The following is an 18,811-nucleotide window of genomic DNA, read 5'->3' as shown; positions in this document are numbered from 1 at the left end:
AGCAGAAGTACACGGGTCGAGACTTGAACCGATGGGGAGGAGAAGGGAGGGTGCGGAATTATTCAAACTGAAACTCACTCATGCTTGGAAATTTAATATATTGTACAGAAGACCACTGACAAATTTTGAGTCTGCAGTTTTGTGGACACGTCTCTTCGAGCCAAATCGAGGGCCAAGGGGCTGATTTGACATTCTTCACTAGCATTTCTAACCGTTTGGACGAACGCACTCAATACAGGCAACGCCCAACCTCCGATTTTCAAAGAGACTCCCCCGAGCTGAACTGGCCAATGGCAGTGTGGTAGGTTGTGAAATGTAACGGATTGGACAGCAGTCTTGCCCTCTCACCTCCTTGTTGGTGTGCTGCACAGCGAGCAGCAGTTCGTGTGATGAGAGAAGAGCGCCCTCTTTCTGCAGTGAGAGGTGTGGCAGGAGCCCACAGGTGACAAATGCGCTGTTCAGGGAATGAAAAACTATAGCAAGCCCACTTGCACTCAGGCACATTTGCGCTTATGTTGTCGTGAAAATAGGGCCCCATGTCTTATGATCAATGTAACAAACTAGTATACGGTGCCATAGACACCTCTCAAAAACGCTTCTATGAAATCCAGTCGGGAAAGGTGGGACACTCAAGGATGGTGGATCAGTGAAACCTGTTCTTTTATTTTAAAAAAAGAAAAAACAAATAAAAAGCAGTGAGAGACCGTACCCATCTCTCTACTACAGTGAGAAGGAGTGCCAAACTACCAAGTGCCAGTGTCTGTCTGTGGGACTACATTGCACAGAGTATTGCGCCTGCACTTACGTGGACGGACCAGCTGCTGTAGTTCGATTGAGCCTACAAGCATGGCGTCCTCAATCTCTGTTTTCATTTCCTACAGAATTTGTCGTTGCGTCACACTTATTTCCTACCAATCAGAGGCGCCGCAGACACTCATTGGCAGAACAGTATCAGGCGCGGTATTGCGAATAGGAAGACAGTTGAAAACAATTAGCTAGCAAGGTTGGAGTTGCTAGTTCAGCTGAAAGTGAGAATGGCCTTGTTTTTGTCGCGATGAGCTATGATCAAAACGTAAAAAGGAAATAAAATACCAGCTGTACTAAAATCGATTACTTACAGCCACGTAAGTTTTCAGAAATTAAGGACTTCTGCCGTTTTCCGTGGTGCCTTGGCTGGATTAGCCAACGAGTCTAACTCCGACATGAGCGCTTCTCGGCTGGTAAAACGTAAGTGTCGTTTGCAATACAGTCACAATTTGCGAGATTTCGGTGTACACGAATCGAAACGATTTGTATTACTTCTCAATTAGTTAACAGACTCTGTGACATTTCTGACGGTTGCAGACCACGACATGACAGACACTGATGTTTATAGACCTAATGTCATCGCTGTACTTTATAGCTAGCAAACACCAGTATTAGCACTATGCTGGCTAGCTAGTTCGCATATGTCTGGATTGGCAGCTGCACTTACACAACGATGTTGACATTGCATTCATTTAGCAACGTTATTTTCAGTGTAAAAGAAACATCGTGAATTCAGCTGATTAATATGAGCGGCAAGCTATAACCAGTAAAGACGGCGTAGTTTGTTTCGTTGTTAACAGAATATAACGCCTTGCAACTGACTTGCCAAACCTGGCAAAAGAGGTTTCTACTGTTTCAGAGCTGTATGAAATGTATATAAACTTGTCCCACTACGGCAAGATTGATATCACTAGTTTGATTTGTTGCGTGTTGATTATATGTTTCTTGATATTGTTGCGTGCTGCATTTCTGATACTCGTTTGTCACTGTAACATTTGCTTAGCCGAGAATTTCGGTAAAACCTGTCAATCTCTCTCTCCTCCCTCCTTTTCTCTCTTCCCTCCCTCCCTCTCTCTCCACCTGGCTCTCTTTCTCCCTCTGGTCTGGATGTCACTGCAGAGCTGCAGAAAGCCAAGAGCAAGGCTCAGGGCAGCAACAATCTGAAAGAAGAGGCAAGCTTGTGCAACCAGCTGGGAGAGGCACTGGCTAAAAATGGTGAGTAATTTACCCAGTGTTTGGTGGGAATCAGGAATGGTGCACGTTAGCTTAAACAAGTTAGCACCGTTGGCTTTTTCCCTGCTTTAAGTATATTAAAGCCTTTAAGGTGAATATCTCATTGTGATTAGAATTGTCTTAACTGAGCACTCCAATGCAGATGTAACAAGAACTACTGATAACTGAAAGCAACAGGGTTCTAGAACACTGGCTTGAAATAACATTCCAAAAAACCTACTCCTCAGAGGGTTAGAAACAGTATTTTTGTGTGTTGATTTCCTTTACTGGAATAGCGCACACTTAAGCATGAGTGACATTTTCACATGGAAAAACATTCCGTGGTCCATTTCTGGGCCTGTTACACTGTTGAATGTAATACATTCATTGCGTAAAATCAGTGGCCAGTCCCAGCTGGGGTCTTGGTGCATCAGTGTGACAGCAGAACCCTCCCCATACGCCTGTCTCCCAGGTGACTTCCAGGCCGCCATTGAGGAACACCGGCAGGAACTGGCCCTCTCTGAGGTGCTGCACGACGTGATTGGCTGTGCTGTAGCCAATCGGAGGATTGGAGAATGCTTTGCAGAGCTGGGAAACTTTGAGGCAGCTTTGAAGGTGAGTAAGCAAGGCCTACCCCAGCGAGTATGGGGTGCTGAAGGATCTGGACTTTGCATGTTCTCCTTGTGTCCGCGTGGTTTTCCTCCCACAGTCCAAAGACAAGACCTGCAGGTGAGGCTACATACATTCTCCATCTCTCACTCTTCCTTTGTTCTTACATGTCTGTCACTCTTTCTCCTCTCTCCCCCTTTTTCTCCCTTTCCCTCCTCTCTCCCCCCCCCTCTCCCCCCTCTCTCTCCCTCTCTTTCTCCAGTACCAGCATCTCCATCTGGACCTGGCTCGCTCAGTCAGGGACGCTGCGGAGGAGCAGAGGGCGCTGGCCACCATTGGTCGGACTTTCCTGTTCCGTCACGAGTCGGACCAATCGCAGGACAGCCTCCGCCAGGCAGAGGACGCTTTCAGGAAGAGCTTGGCCATCGTTGATGACCGCTTGGAAGGTTAGATTTTTAATGGGGTTTGTGTTCTGGTAAACCCAACAAATACACAAGTACAGAAGTACAAAACACCTTTTCTAAACTTCACAAATAAGACTGCTATACACAGTACCTCCAGCTCTGAAATGATGAGACTGATTAAAGATCCCCCCCCTTGAGCTTGGCTCTTTCCGAGCTCTGCAGTCCTGCTGTGTGAAACACCCTCCAGTTCGAGCCATACAGCCCAGTCCAGCTCCAGAGCAGTGTGGTGGTGTGATCGGCTCGAGTTGGTTTTGGGTTTTTTTTTTGGGGGATGTCTTCTCTCCCCTGCGCCCCTCTCAGGGTCCTCTCTGCCCCCCCGCCCCAGGTGTGGTGCCCCCCCGGGAGCTGAGTGAGATGCGGGCTCGGCTCTACCTGAACCTGGGCTTTGTGGCCGACGGGCTGAAGGACCCGGAGCGCTGCACCGAGCTCATCCGCCGGAGCATCTTCATCGCAGAGTGAGGCCGTGACCCCCCCCCTTTATACATGGCTCCGCCCCTTGCGGCCTGGTCCTGCCCCTTTATATATGGCCCCGCCCCTTTATGCCTGGTCCTTCCCCTTTATACATGGCCATGCCCCTTTCTGCATAGCCCTGCCTCTTTCTGTTGTGTTATGCTATGTTGTTTTTATGATTGGTAAAATATATTTTTTTAAAGAGTAAGTATTAATGTGTCCTTCTGTCCTGGCAGGAAGAACCAGCTGCTGGAGGACCTGTACCGCGCCAAATTTAACCTGGGGCGCATCCATTTCCGCAACGGGGCCCCGTCCAGCGCCGTGCGCTGCCTGGAGCAGGCCAAGGAGTGCGCCCGAAAAATGAAGGACAAGTTCGGGGAGAGCGAGTGCAGCCACAGCATCGGCCAGGTAACGCTGCGGCCCGCCAAACACCTCTACCTCCCGTTTCAACTCGCTTCACGTGAGTGCATTTTGGGCCAGAGCATTACCTGTGTGTGTGTGTGTGTGTGTGTGTTTAATATGTGTGCGTGTTTAATGTGTGTGTCTGGTGTGTGTGTGTGCGCTGTGTGTGTGTGTATGTAATGTGTGTATGTGTGGTGTGTGTGTGTAATGTGTGTATGTGTAATATGTGTGTGTGTATAATGGTTGTCTGTGTGTGCGTGTTTGATATGTGTGCGTGTTTAATGTGTGTGTATAATGTGTGTGTGTATGTGTGGTGTGTGTGTGTGTAATGTGTGCATGTGTAATGTGTGTGTGTGTGTGTGTGTGCAAGTTTAATGTGTGTGTGTGTATAATGGTTGTGTGTGCAGGTGCAGTTGTCCCTGGGAGACTTTGTGGCAGCTCGGCGCTCTCTAAAGAAGGCGTACACTCTGGACTCCCAGCAGCCCTCAGACCGAGACGCTGTGAAGAGAGCTTTCAAACACGGTGAGGCTGAGATAAACACACACACACACACCACACACACACACTTACACACACGCACGTCACCCCACACACACGCACGTCACCACACACACACGCACGTCACCACACACGCACGCATGCAACCACATGCACACACACCACACACACGCACGCACACACACCACACACACACACACACACACACACACGCACGTCACCCCACACACACGCACGTCACCACACACACACGCACGTCACCACACACGCACGCATGCAACCACATGCACACACACCACACGCACGCACGCACACACACCACACACACACACACACACACACACACACGCACGTCAACACACACACGCACATCACCACACACGCACGCACACACACCACACACACACACACTTACACACACGCACGTCACCACACACGCACGCATGCAACCACACGCACACACACCATACACACATACACACATACGCACCACACAAACACACACACGCACGCACACACACACACACTCCTTCTCAGACTCTATACCCACGCTCCAAACCCGTAAATGTGTGACGGGGTGATGGTCTTGGTTTTCGTAGCGATCCAGGGCTGCCGCCTGGAGCAGGCGCTGTTGGACCTGGGTGAGGGGCAGCCGCAGGAAGCCGTGGGTGTGGCCGAGCAGCTGGGAGACCTGTACTGCAAGGTGGGCTGCTACAGCAAGGCTCTGGAAGCCTACCGCTCACAGGTAAGCTAACATAACCGCTACAAACTCTCTGCTAGCCGCTACACACCTACCCTGGGGCCGAATACTCTGTTAGCGTCTACATTGGCCTGATTTTTTTGTGGAGTATTCTGTGTCTTACGTTTATCATTGTTGTTATGGTTACATGTCATGGCTGTCGTTATGGTTTTTGTTGTCGTTTTGAGAGGGGGTGGGGTATAACGCTGTGCCCTTTCCGTCCCTCCGTCCACCTGCGTGCGCCCATTTGTGCAGCTCTCCTACGCGCTGGCCCTGGGGAAACCCTCCAGGGAGCTGGCTGTGATCCACGTCTCCCTGGCTGCGACCTACGCTGACCTCCGTCAGCCCCACAAGGCCGTGGAACACTACAGACAGGAGCTGGAGCTGCGACAGAACAACCCCAAGGAGGTACAGGACGCCTGTATCTAAGCACCTGTGTATCTATGCACCTGTATATCTGTGCGCCTGTGTATCTATGCACCTGTTTATCTATGCACCTGTATATCTTTACACCTGTGTATCTATGCACCTGTGTATCTGTGCCCCTGTGTATCTATGCATCAATGTGTCTATGCACCTGTGCATTTTTACAATAAGTGTGTGTGTGTGTGTGTACAGGAGTGTGATTCGTGGCTGAATATCGCAGCTGCTGAAGAGGAGGCTGGGCGGAGCCTAGAGGAGCTGGACAACTGCTACAGCACCGCCCTGCAGTGTGCCAAGAGAGCTGCACTCCCAAAACTACAGGTGTGTACAGCCCAGAGAACCACACCTGCAAAACTACAGGTGTGTACAGCCCAGAGAACCACACCCGCAAAACTACAGGTGTGTACAGCCCAGAGAACCACACCCGCAAAACTACAGGTGTGTACAGCCCAGAGAACCACACCCGCAAAACTACAGGTGTGTACAGCCCAGAGAACCACACCCGCAAAACTACAGGTGTGTACAGCCCAGAGAACCACACCCGCAAAACTACAGGTGTGTAGAGCCCAGAGAACCACACCTGCAAAACTACAGGTGTGTAGAGCCCAGAGAATCACACACACAAAACTACAGGTGTGTATAAAACTTTTGTAATTAAAATTAGGATGTTTTAAAAAATTGTTATCGTTTTATTTCTTTCTCAGCGGCAGGTCCTGAGGGTGTGGCTTGCTGCTCAGCAGCGAAGAGGCTCCGCCCACTGTGATGACACGGCAGCCCAGCTCCAGGAGCTGTGTGCGGCGGACAGTGGTAGCGAGGGAGAGGAAGAGGAAGAGGAGAACAGCGAGGCCTTGGAGGATAGCGACATCCAGCTCTCTGACTCTGGTGAGAGGATAGATCAGTAGGATTCGGGGAGTGAAGTTTCATGACCCCCATGCCATTGTGGGCGTATCTACTTACTGTGTGCCGCCAGCCAATCAAAATTATTGGTAATTTCTTGTACGTAATAAAATGCATTTTAATGCATTTCTGGACACGTTGGCAGATGCACATGTTAATTAAGATTGCCAGATAAACTGATAGGATTGAAAAGCTGAGTGTGTTTTTTTGTATATTTTTGCCTGACTGCTGTATTTGTGTGTTTCTCAGATGAGGATCTGGAAGAGTACGACCGGATGGTCCCTGGGAGGAGAACTGCAGGACGGGTGAGTGATGGGGGGGAGGGCAGGGCTTGGGGTATAGGGGGTAGGGAGGGGCTGCTTTTGGGGGGGATTGGCCTGTTCTGTTCTGGAGCAGGGCCCGGTTTTGACAGTAATACCCTACCATATTCTGTAATATTATTATTATAGCAATAATAATTCTCTCTGTGTCTATCCAAATTTTAAAATTACATTAAAACATATATTTGACACGGTGGCGCAGTGGGTAGCACCGTTGCCTCGTAGCTAGAAGGTCCTGGGTTCGAGCCCCCGCCCGGGCCCTTCTGTGTGGAGTTTGCATGTTCTCCCCGTGTCCGCGTGGGTTTCCTCCGGGTACTCCGGTTTCCTCCCACAGTCCAAAGACATGCAGGCTAGGTTAATTGGAGAGTCTAAATTGCCCCTGGGTGTACTCCTGCCGTTGCCCTTGACCAAGGCACTGGCCTCGGAAACTGGAGTTGGTCCCCGGGCGCCGCCCTGTGACTGCCCGCTGCTCCTAAGTAATTAGGATGGGTTAAATGCAGAGGACGCATTTCGTTCTCTTAGAAGGCAATGACCTGAATCTAATCTAATCTAATATTTATGTTGTAAATATGTATGTAAAATGAAGTTTAATCCTGTAACGCGAACAACCTGTCCCTCTCTGTCGCTGCAGTGGAACCGGAGAAATGAGAAGGGTGAGACGTCCCTGCACCGGGCCTGCATCGACGGGAACCTGCGGCAGGTCCAGTACCTGGTGGAACAGGTGAGGAAAGACTCCGCCCCAAAAATGGGCGGGGCACATTCTCGGCTCAGTATTTACCCAGGAAGCACTGTTTCCAACGCAGTCCCAGACAGCTAGACTGGCTATCAGGGACCTGAAAGCCGTTCTGTTTGTTGATGAGTCCATTTCGGTTCAGTTTCATTTGTGTAAATGCGTTTGCATAGTGCTGTCCGCAGAGGACCAGTGCCTCAGGGGGCTTGCGTACATTTGGGGCCTGGTGCCCGGTTCCTGAGCTCATGGATTTCAGTTGCGTTATCTGAAGCGCAGGTTAAAAAAAAAAAAAAATTTTCTGACGTGGGACCGAGGTTGTGAAAGTCGGGTTTCTGTCCGTTTTAGGGTCACCCAGTGAACCCCCGAGATTACTGTGGCTGGACCCCTCTCCACGAGGCCTGTAACCATGGTCACTGCGGTGAGTTAACACTACATCAGGGGGGCTTTCTTTTGGGGGGAAAAACTGCAGATCTGCTCACCTATGCAGGATGGAGAAGAAAATCAAGGTGTTTTTGGGCTCTTTTTTCTCATTGATAAGCTTAGTCTTTAGTTTATTCACGCACAAAAGCAAGTCTTTTATTTTGAAAGTAACAGCGCAGGCATAAAATGAGTGACAAATGTTTTGTGTTTTTCCTACTGGCCTTTGCTTTAGGACTATGTTGAAGGTCTCTCTCGCTCCTCTCTCTCTCCTCTCCCCCCCTTTCCTCTCTCTCTCTCTACCTCTCCCTCCCCCTCTCAGACATTGTGTCAGTGCTGCTGGCCCATGGGGCCCATGTGAATGACCCTGGGGGGCCGCTGTGTGAGGGGGTGACCCCCCTCCACGACGCCCTGTCCTGCGGACACTTCCAGGTCGCACAGCTGCTGGTGGAGAAGGGAGCTTCCGTCGCCGTCAGGACCTCTAAGGTCAGACACTGACCAGAGCTGTGTACTGACCCAATACAGTACTGACCAAACCTGTCTAATGACCCAATACAGTACTGACCAAACCTGTCTACTGACCCAATACAGTACTGACCAAACCTGTCTAATGACCCAATACAGTACTGACCAAACCTGTCTACTGACACAATTCAGTACTGACCAGAGCTGTCTACTGATCCCAGTACAGTACTGACCAGAGCTGTCTACTGACCCAATACAGTGCTGAACAAACCTGTCTACTGATCCCAGTACAGTACAGACCAAGACCCCAGTACAGTGCTGACCAGAGCTGTCTACTGACCCCACTGCTGTACTGACCAAAGCTGTGTACTGACCCAGTACAGTACTGACCAAAACTGTCTACTGACCCCAGTACAGTACAGACCAGAGCTGTTTACAGACCCCAGTATGGTGCTGACCAGAGCTGTTTACTGACCCCAGTACAGTACAGACCAGAGCTTTTTACTGACCCTAGTACAGTACTGACCAAAGCTGTTTACTGTCCCCAGTACAGTACAGACCAGAGCTGTTTACAGACCCCAGTATGGTGCTGACCAGAGCTGTTTACTGACCCCAGTACAGTACAGACCAGAGCTTTTTACTGACCCTAGTACAGTACTGACCAAAGCTGTTTACTGTCCCCAGTACAGTACAGTACACACCAGAGCTAATGCCCTGACTGGAGGGTGTGTTTTGTCCGTGCCCTCAGGGCGAAGGCCCCCAGGACACTCTGCACCGCTGGCTGAAGACGTACAGCCGGCACCTGGACCCGGAGACCCGGCGGGAGTGCACCGAGATGGAGAGAGCGCTGAGGAGAGCTGCTGCGGGGAGAGGTGGGGAATGACTCTGACCTCACCCCCCACAGTCCGCATTTACCCCCTTATCACCCCCTCCTGGTCCGCATTTACCTCCTTATCACCCTCCACAGTCCGCATTTATCTCCTTATCACCCCCTCCTGGTCCCCATTTACCTCCTCATCACCCCCTCCTGGTCCGCATTTACCTCCTTATCACCCCCCACAGTCCGCATTTACCTCCTTATCACCCCCCACAGTCCGCATTTACCTCCTTATCACCCCCTCCTGGTCCGCATTTACCTCCGCATCACCCCCACAGTCCCCATTTACCTCCGCATCACCCCCCCCCCGTTTCCTCCAGTATGACTGCAACCACACCCCCCCCCCCCCCCCCCCCCCCCCCGTTTCCGGTATGACTCTTACCCCCCCTACCCTGGGTCCGCATTCACCTCCTCATCTCCCCACCTCTGTTTCCTGTTTTGCTTCATTGTTAGTTTCACTGGCGCAAGGGCCACACCCTGTTCTGTCCCACAGAGGGGTATCTGAACCCCTCACCCTGTTCTGTCCCACAGAGGGGTATCTGTACTCCTCACCCTGTTCTGTCCCACAGAGGGGTATCTGTACTCCTCACCCTGTTCTGTCCCACAGAGGGGTATCTGTACTCCTCACCCTGTTCTGTCCCACAGAGGGGTATCTGTACTCCTCACCCTGTTCTGTCCCACAGAGGGGAGTATCTGTACTCCTCACCCTGTTCTGTCCCACAGAGGGGTATCTGTACTCCTCACCCTGTTCTGTCCCACAGAGGGGTATCTGTACTCCTCACCCTGTTCTGTCCCACAGAGGGGTATCTGTACTCCTCACCCTGTTTTGTCCCACAGAGGGGTATCTGAACCCCTCACCCTGTTCTGTCCCACAGAGGGGTATCTGTACTCCTCACCCTGTTCTGTCCCACAGAGGGGTATCTGTACTCCTCACCCTGTTCTGTCCCACAGAGGGGAGTATCTGTACTCCTCACCCTGTTCTGTCCCACAGAGGGGTATCTGTACTCCTCACCCTGTTCTGTCCCACAGAGGGGTATCTGTACTCCTCACCCTGTTCTGTCCCACAGAGGGGTATCTGTACTCCTCACCCTGTTCTGTCCCACAGAGGGGTATCTGTACTCCTCACCCTGTTCTGTCCCACAGAGGGGTATCTGTACTCCTCACCCTGTTCTGTCCCACAGAGGGGTATCTGAACCCCTCACCCTGTTCTGTCCCACAGAGGGGTATCTGAACCCCTCACCCTGTTCTGTCCCACAGAGGGGTATCTGAACCCCTCACCCTGTTCTGTCCCACAGAGGGGTATCTGTACTCCTCACCCTGTTCTGTCCCACAGAGGGGTATCTGAACCCCTCACCCTGTTCTGTCCCACAGAGGGGTATCTGTACTCCTCACCCTGTTCTGTCCCACAGAGGGGTATCTGTACTCCTCACCCTGTTCTGTCCCACAGAGGGGTATCTGTACTCCTCACCCTGTTCTGTCCCACAGAGGGGTATCTGTACTCCTCACCCTGTTCGGTCCCAGAGAGGGGCATCTGTACTCCTCACCCTGTTCTGTCCCACAGAGGGGTATCTGTACTCCTCACCCTGTTCTGTCCCACAGAGGGGTATCTGAACCCCTCACCCTGTTCTGTCCCACTGAGGGGTATCTGAACCCCTCTCCCTGTTCTGTCCCGTAGCGGGGGGGGCGGTGCCGGCCTGGGCCAGTAACGGGCTGCAGGACAGCCAGCTGTACGACGCGGAGAACTCCGAGCCGCTGGTGCCCCCCCCTCGGGCGCGCTCCCCCGACCCGCACCCCGAGAGGAGCAGGGGGCGGGAGGACCGCGCAGTACCACAGAGCCCCACCAGGAGGCGCTCCGGGGGCCAGCCGCGCCGAGCGCAAGACGCCGTTCTGTTTGAGGTACGGGGGTCTGTCTGGGATGGGGGTTCTTTGGGGAAATTGTTGGGGTACCGGTTAGGGGACGATTCCCAGGTGGGGTAGAACTCTCGTATCGGTGAGTAGCTTGCTGTGTTTGCAGACTGTGTTTGTATAAAAGAAAGGGAACTGCAACCCGCTGTGGAGAAAAGAAAAGGCCCCCCTTAAAGCCCAAACACACGGGTCCAGTCCATTGAGAATACGTCTCATTACTTGTGCACGATTACTTATAAATAATCATAAAGTTCATAAAAATATGTTTCATTTTTATCCCTTCTGCAGGAAGAGAGCAGCTCCTCAGACCACGGCGACTCAGACTGCTCCGTCAGTCCCCTACGGCCTGTGAGGCCCCGCCTACGTTTCCCAGAATCCTCTCCTCCCCATGCTAGGTCAGGGGAGGTGGGTCTGACGCAGGGTGTTCTCGCGGCAACAGGGACCGACTCGGCGGCGCCCCCTGTCTCCACGGCAGAGGAGTACCTCAGGGCCATTCGAGGTCTGGGCAGCGCCAAGTCACGCCTCCTCCACGCCCAGGACCAATCAGAGCCTGAGTGCAGCCCAACGTCGTCTGCATCAGCCAATGGCAGGTCGGCGCTGGTCCCGGCGGAGGAGTATGTGGAGGACGATTGGCTGGAGGATGACTTGGGGGAGCTGCAGCCGAGGAAGAGGAGGAGAGTGGGGGTTGTGCAGGAGCCCCGCCCCATGACATCATCAGGGAGGAGCCAGAGCCACCGCCCCGCCTCCCCAGAACCCCCTTCCAGAGGTACACATACAGACACGCATGCCCCTACACACACACGTACTCACAAACGCATGCACGCGTGTGTACACATACCCCTACATGCACACACACACCCACACACATACACATGCACGCTCACACTACAGAAACAAAGTCCTGACATTTAGATTGTCTGATTTTACAAAATCAGATTTTGATCTGATGTCTGATTTTACAAAATCAGACAAGCAACAAGAGTAAAGAACTGAAGAGCAGCAGTGTCTCCCTCCCCCTGTGCAGTTCCGCCCTCCTCCAGCAGGGGGCTCTCTGTGCAGCGCGGGGCCCGGGGACCGCAGAGGCCCCGGCAGGTGAAGATGACGCAGCTCTCGGGGATGCAGATGTTGGGCCGCAGAGAGGTGCTCCGACCCAGCAGCCCCACACTGGAGGAGCCCCGACACACACACACCTCACAGGTAAGAGATCTACACACACTTACACACACACCTCACAGGTAAGAGATCTACACACACTTACACACACCTCACAGGTAAGAGATCTACACACACTTACACACACACCTCACAGGTAAGAGATCTACACACACTTACACACTCACCTCACAGGTAAGAGATCTACACACACACACACACCTCACAGGTAAGAGATCTACACACACTTACACCTCACAGGTAAGAGATCTACACACACTCACACTCACTCCTCACAGGTAAGAGATCTACACACACTCACACTCATAGGTAAGAGATCTACACACACTTACACCTCACAGGTAAGAGATCTACACACACTCACACTCACTCCTCACAGGTAAGAGATCTACACACACTCACACTCATAGGTAAGAGATCTACACATGGGTTAAAGGTCACAGTGTCATTGACAGCATGCAGAAGTTTAAACCCCCCCCCTCCCCCCCCCATGTCCCTCGCAGCCACCTCCGCTCCCGCAGGCGGTCGCTGCTCCCCTGCCCCCCCCCATAAGGATCACCGTGCGAGTGCAGGAGCGAGCCTTCCTCATCCCCATCCCGCACAGGTGAGCCTGTCCTGCACACCCGTGTGTGTGTGCGTGTGTGTGAGTGTGTGTGTGTGTGTGTGTGAGAGAGTGTGAGTGTGAGTGTGAGTGTGAGTGTGAGTGTGAGTGTGAGTGTGAGTGTGTGTTTGTGTAATACTGACTGTATGACTCTTCCTCAGTGATGCAGACTCCCGTGTGAGTGAGTGAGTGAGTGAGTGAGTGAGTGAGTGAGTGAGTGAGTGAGTGAGTGAGTGAGTGAGTGAGTGAGTGAGTGAGTGAGTGAGTGAGTGAGTGAGTGAGTGAGTGAGTGAGTGAGTGAGTGAGTGAGTCTTCCTCAGTGAGGCAGACTCCTGTATGGTGTGTGTGTGTATCTGTGTGTGAGTGAGTGAGTGAGAAATACTGACTGTATGACTCTTCCTCAGTGAGGCAGACTCCTGTATGGTGTGTGTGTGTGTGTGTGTATCTGTGTGTGAGTGAGTGAGTGTGAGTGAGTAATACTGACTGTATGACTCTTCCTCAGTGAGGCAGACTCCTGTGTGTGTGTGTGTGTGTGTGTGTGTGTGTGTGTGAGAGTGTGAGTAATACTGACTGTATGACTCTTCCTCAGTGAGGCAGACTCCTGTACAGTGTCCTGGCTCTGTGACCAGGCTGCCCAGCGGTACTACCAGGCCTGTGGGCTCCTGCCACGCCTCTCCCTGCAGAAAGAGGGCGCTCTTCTCTCACCGCACGACCTGCTACTCGCTGTGCTGCACACCAACGAGGAGGTGAGAGAGCAGGGCGGCCGTCCAATCCGTTACGTCCGTTATCGTTACAAACCCTCCAACACTGCCATTGGCTAGTTCAGCTTGGGGGGGGAGTCCCTTTAGAAACAGGAAGTTGTGCATTGCCCGTATTGAGGGTGTTCATCCAAACCATTAGAAATGCTAGTGAAGAATGCCAGATCAGTCCCTCGGCCCTCAAAACTAATCATAAAGCTTTATGAGGATGATGACGAAGATAACAGTGATGGTGATGATAACTGTGAAATGGTCATGATAGAGATAACAGTAAGGCCGTTGATCGTGATGATGATGAAGATGCATATCACTGATGATGGTGGTGATGAAGGCTGTTCACACAGGTGCTAGCGGAGGTGTGTTCCTGGGATCTTCCCCCTCTACCTGAACGCTACAAAAAGGCCTGTCAGAGTCTGGCTACAGGTGTGTGTGTGTGTTACTGTGTGTGTGTCTCTGTCTCTGTGCATGTGGAACTGGGTGTGTGTGTGTGCATGCATGTTTTTAACTTTGTGTGTTGATGTCTGTGCATGTGGTACTGTGTGTGTGTGTGTGTGTGTGTATGTGTGTGTGTGGAACTGTGTGTGTCTGTATGTGTGTGTGTGTGTCTCTGTGCGTGTGTAACTATGTGTGTGTCTCTGCAGGTGAACACAGGTTGGTGTTGCGCCTGTGTGAGGTGCAGGATGGGACCCCATCGGTGTGCATATCTGGTCTCAGTCTGCCCCCTGCTGTTCTGACCCCGGTACTGCGCGCACTCAAACTGCAGGCCAACTTAACTCAGCTCCGCCTCTCCGGCAACCGTCTCAGCGATGACCTCATGCCCGAGCTGGTGTCCGCGGCCGCCACCATGCCCAGGCTCCGCCTCCTGGACCTGTCTGCCAATCGGATCACGGGGGAGGGTCTGAAGAAGGCATCCCTGACTTTGGAGGGGCGGAGTCAGCCAGCGTTTCCGGTACCTGACATGGCTGCCTAGCTTTGCCGGTTTTAGCATCATTCAAGGGCCGTTTCTCCATTTTCTATGTGCATGCGTGCATGTGAGAAAGATAATGAGATCTCTTACCACTCTCTCCCTCTCTCCCCCCTTCTCTCTCCCCCCTCTCTATCCCACCCCCCTCTCCCTCCTCTCCCTCTCTTTCTCCCTCTCCCTCCCTCTATCCCACCCCCCTCTCTCTCTCCCCCCACCCTCTCTCTCGCCCTCCTCCTCCCCCCCTCCACCCTCTCCCTCTCCCTCCCTCTCTATCCCACCCCCCTCTGTCTCTCCACCCTTTCTCCCGCTCTCTCTCTCTCTCCCCCCACCCTCTCTCTCTTTCTCTCTCCCTCTCCCTCTCCCCCCCCCACTCTCTCCCGCTCTTTCTCTCTCTCGCCCTCCTCCTCCCCCCCTCCCTCTCTCCACCCTCTCTCCCGCTCTTTCTCTCTCTCGCCCTCCTCCTCCCCCCCTCCCTCTCCCCCTCTCTCTCTGCAGTGTTTGGAGGAGTTGGTGCTGAGTGTGAACCCCCTGGGCGATGCTGTGTCTGAGGCTCTGTCCTGCCTGCTGCTCTGCTGCCCCCTGCTGGCCACTCTGTCCCTGCAGGCCTGCGGCCTCAGCGCCCGCTTCCTGCAGCAGCAGCGCCTCCTGCTGGAGCGCGCTCTGTCCGGTGAGCTCCCCATCCCGCCGCCGTGGTGACCTTACAGTTTTTGCTAAATTGTACATCCGGTGGTTGCCCATCGTCCCTCGGCCTGGTGCCAGGGAAGCACTCCAAACGTTCGTTTTCATGCCTCCTTGGCATGACGGACGGAGTGTGGCACAGTGGATAAGGAACTGCGCTTGTAACCGAAAGGTCGCAGGTTCGATTCCCGGGTAAGGACACTGCCGTTGTACCCTTGAGCAAGGTACTTAACCTGCATTGCTTCAGTATATATCCAGCTGTATAAATGGATACAAAATGTAAAGTGCTATGTAAAAAGTTGTGTAAGTCGCTCTGGATAAGAGCGTCTGCTAAATGCCTGTAATGTAATGTAATGTAATGTCCTTGGTTTTAGATTCAGTAAGAAGATCGTGGTCCAACCAATGTCCTCTAACCTGTCGTCTTCACCCCCCCTCATCTCTGCACCCCCCCTCCCCCCCCAAGGCACAGGTCATCTGAGGTCAGTGAATCTCTCCCATAATGCCCTGGGCTCTACCGGGTTCGAGCTGGTTCTGAAGACCCTGCCCCTCCGGTGCCTGACACACCTTTACCTGTCAGCGGTCCGGAGCGGGCCCAATGACCCCCCCGTCACGAGCCGCCTGGCTGCCCTGCTGGCACAGGTAGCTCCGCCCCCTCCGCTCAGGCTCTATTTCGATGCTGTTTGGAGTACTGTCCAGTCTGTGTTTACATGGGATTTAGGCTGTTTAGACTGTGTTCAGGCTGTTTAGATGATGTTTAGACTGTGTTTAAATGGTATTCAGGCTGTGTTTGGACTGTGTTCAGGCTATGTTTAGATGGTGTTCAGGCTGTTTAGATGATGTTTAGGCTGTGTTTAGATGTTTAGGCTGTGTTCAGACTGTTCAGGCTGTGTTTAGATGGTGTTCAGGCTGTGTTTAGATGATGTTCAGGCTGTGTTTAGATGTTCAGACTGTTCAGGCTGTGTTTAGATGGTGTTCAGGCTGTGTTTAGATGTTTAGGCTGTGTTCAGGCTGTGTTTAGATGGGTTTTAGACTGTTCAGGCTGTGTTTAGATGGGTTTTAGGCTGTGTTCAGGCTGTGTTTAGATTGTGTTCAGGCTGTGTTTAGATGGTTTCTGTGTTTGTTCAGCAGGAGGAGTGTGCTCTCACTCACCTCAGCCTGGCGGGAAATGGACTGACAGACTGTGACCTCTCCACCCTGGCCAGGTCAGCTGTCTGTCTGTCTCTCTGTCCGTCCGTCCGTCTGCGTCTGCGTGAGTCAGTAGTGCTGAGTGGCCTTGTGTCCGTGTGTCCAGGTGCCTGGCTGTCTGTCCGTCCCTGGTGTCTCTGGACGTGTCGGGGAACCCAGCGATGACCTCACAGGGGCTGGAGCCCCTCCTCACAGCCCTGAGAGAGGGCCGTCGAACCCTGGACCTCCTCAACCTGCAGGGTAGGCCCCGCAACGCCACCGCGACGAACCGCCGCTGCCGAATTCACCCGCAGCGTCGCCGTGACAACAGCTGTCGCCGCTTTCACCATCACCGTAGCAGCCTTGGCGTGTTGTCATAACTAATCCCTGTAGTTAACGTCACCGTGATCACCGATCTCACTGTAGTCAGGCAGTCGCTGAATCTAATCACCAAGATGTGCAGCTGGGCTCTAGTGAACATGTCACCGTGCCAACTCACTGTCACCGTGCCAACTTACTGTCACCATACCAACTCACTGTCACCGTGCCAACTCACTGTCACCATACCAACTCACTGTCACCATACCAACTTACTGTCACTGTACCAACTCACTGTCACCGTACCAACTCACTGTCACCGTACCAACTCACTGTCACCATACCAACTTACTGTCACCATACCAACTTACTGTCACCATACCAACTCACTGTCACCATACCAACTTACTGTCACTGTACCAACTCACTGTCACCGTACCAACTCACTGTCACCATACCAACTTACTGTCACCATACCAACTTACTGTCACCATACCAACTCACTGTCACCATACCAACTCACTGTCACCGTACCAACTCACTGTCACCGTACCAACTCACTGTCACCATACCGACTTACTGTCACCATACCAACTTACTGTCACCATACCAACTTACTGTCACTGTACCAACCTGTGGTTTCTGTAAGGACTCACACTGCAGCTGTCTACAGAGAGGCTGGAAGCTGTTGACTGAAGAACCCCTTGGTGTAACTGACACAGAACAGTGGCCTGTGGGCATGCCTGAGCCAGACCATGGACTGCTTTTAACACCGTGTGTGTATGTGTGTGTGCGCGCGTGTGTGTGACGCGTGCATGCGTGTGTGTGTGTGCGCAACGTGTGCGTGTGCATGTGTGTGTGCGTGTGTGTGTGTGTGACGCGTGCATGCGTGCTTGTGTGTGTGTGTGTGTGCGCGTGCGTGCATGCGTATTCCAGGCTGTCAGGTGTGCGGGCCGTGGGATGGTGGGACCCTGGACAGCCTCTCCTCCTGTGTGCGGAACCTGCAGCTCTGCTCCCAGCGGCTCAACAAGCTGGACCGCAAGGTTCTGCAGGAGAGCTGGGCAGCCCGGGGGGGCGGAGTCTTATCCCGCTACGCCAAGTGTCTGCTCAGAGCCGCGCCCTCTCTGTGAGTCCGCTGCAGTGCCCCCGTCTGGACTGGAGGACTCACACCCGGAGCTCGGGCAAAGACTGCACCATCCAGAGACTGGCGTTTGGATCAAAATGTATATTTAATCTTTGTCCTTATATATATATGTATTGTGCGTGTGTGTGTGTTTTCAAAGTTTCAGCTGAAATGGAGTATGTCATTGTGTGCAAAACTGTGCTGATTTGTCCTTGCTGTGTTTGGTGAGGATTATTAAAGCAATTGAAAAACGATGTGTCCGTCGTAGATGGCGATATGGAATGGTTGTTTACTTCTGTATCGGTATCCAAACCCTTGTGTGCGCATGCGGGGTTTTTCTGGCGTAAACCGTCTGAGCACAGGTATCGGATATGGGCCACTTCAAAAATTGCATGTAAACAGGCGGTCAGAAAAAAATGGATAAAGACAAAAAAACGGAACTGGACGTCAAGACCTGTGGTGTAAACGTATGTTTCAATTCGATAGCCTGAATGTAGCCAGCCCCGTACCAGGTTAGCCGTTGCAAATGGAATCTCTCCCGTTTATTTCCTATTGAGGAACGGGCGATCTTGCTGTGAGAAAACGGTTCTTTTTTTACTCAAAGTACCCTGGAGTGAAGTGTATTGCTTTCTGTAGAACTGCCAGTAGAGCCACCTAAATCCAGGATTTTTTAAACGTGGCTGATAAACGCCATGTACTTCCCTAGTGCCGTATGTGTACTAATTACACTATTGCACAATAGTGTTTATGCCCTGCGCTTAACTGTCATTTCCCAACATCAGTCATAGGCTGACTTCGACTTCACTGGTGACAGCTG

General features: G+C 52.4%; 1 protein-coding gene across 4 annotated transcripts; it reads left to right on the top strand.

Moving 5' to 3' along the window:
* Positions 1 to 961: 961 nt before the first annotated feature.
* On the top strand, positions 962 to 18,248 carry tonsl (tonsoku-like, DNA repair protein). 4 transcript variants are annotated; one of them, XM_035401961.1, is made up of 28 exons: positions 962 to 1,227; positions 1,927 to 2,022; positions 2,492 to 2,634; positions 2,891 to 3,074; positions 3,418 to 3,547; positions 3,779 to 3,950; positions 4,352 to 4,466; positions 5,042 to 5,187; positions 5,437 to 5,589; positions 5,800 to 5,925; positions 6,309 to 6,486; positions 6,751 to 6,806; positions 7,453 to 7,542; positions 7,897 to 7,969; positions 8,291 to 8,454; positions 9,182 to 9,305; positions 10,986 to 11,206; positions 11,504 to 11,981; positions 12,240 to 12,412; positions 12,892 to 12,992; positions 13,579 to 13,735; positions 14,092 to 14,170; positions 14,389 to 14,696; positions 15,207 to 15,378; positions 15,853 to 16,028; positions 16,518 to 16,591; positions 16,681 to 16,814; positions 17,808 to 18,248. In XM_035401961.1, the coding sequence occupies exons 1-28, from the start codon at positions 1,203 to 1,205 to the stop codon at positions 17,999 to 18,001; spliced, it is 4,242 nt and encodes a 1,413-aa protein (XP_035257852.1). In that variant the 5' UTR covers positions 962 to 1,202; the 3' UTR covers positions 18,002 to 18,248. The 4 variants fall into 4 exon arrangements, with proteins under 4 accessions (XP_035257852.1, XP_035257766.1, XP_035257690.1 ...); XM_035401875.1 differs by having other exon boundaries at positions 16,515 to 16,591; XM_035401799.1 differs by having other exon boundaries at positions 12,219 to 12,412.
* The last annotated feature ends 563 nt before the right edge of the window (positions 18,249 to 18,811 follow it).

This window comes from Anguilla anguilla, chromosome 1 (genome assembly GCF_013347855.1).
Source record: "Anguilla anguilla isolate fAngAng1 chromosome 1, fAngAng1.pri, whole genome shotgun sequence".
NCBI classification, from domain to species: domain Eukaryota; kingdom Metazoa; phylum Chordata; class Actinopteri; order Anguilliformes; family Anguillidae; genus Anguilla; species Anguilla anguilla.
Note: the sequence above shows the minus strand (reverse complement) of the source record. Positions and strands in the feature narration are given on the sequence as shown.

Bases quoted from the DNA above. Each gene is read 5' to 3' on its own strand.
- tonsl (XM_035401732.1), top strand. From the start codon at position 1,203: ATGAGCGCTTCTCGGCTGGTAAAAC. The intron at 6,807-7,452 runs GTGAGTGATGGG...CTGTCGCTGCAG, and splicing joins GGAGGAGAACTGCAGGACGG to TGGAACCGGAGAAATGAGAA. The intron at 14,697-15,206 runs GTACCTGACATG...CTCTCTCTGCAG, and splicing joins GGAGTCAGCCAGCGTTTCCG to TGTTTGGAGGAGTTGGTGCT.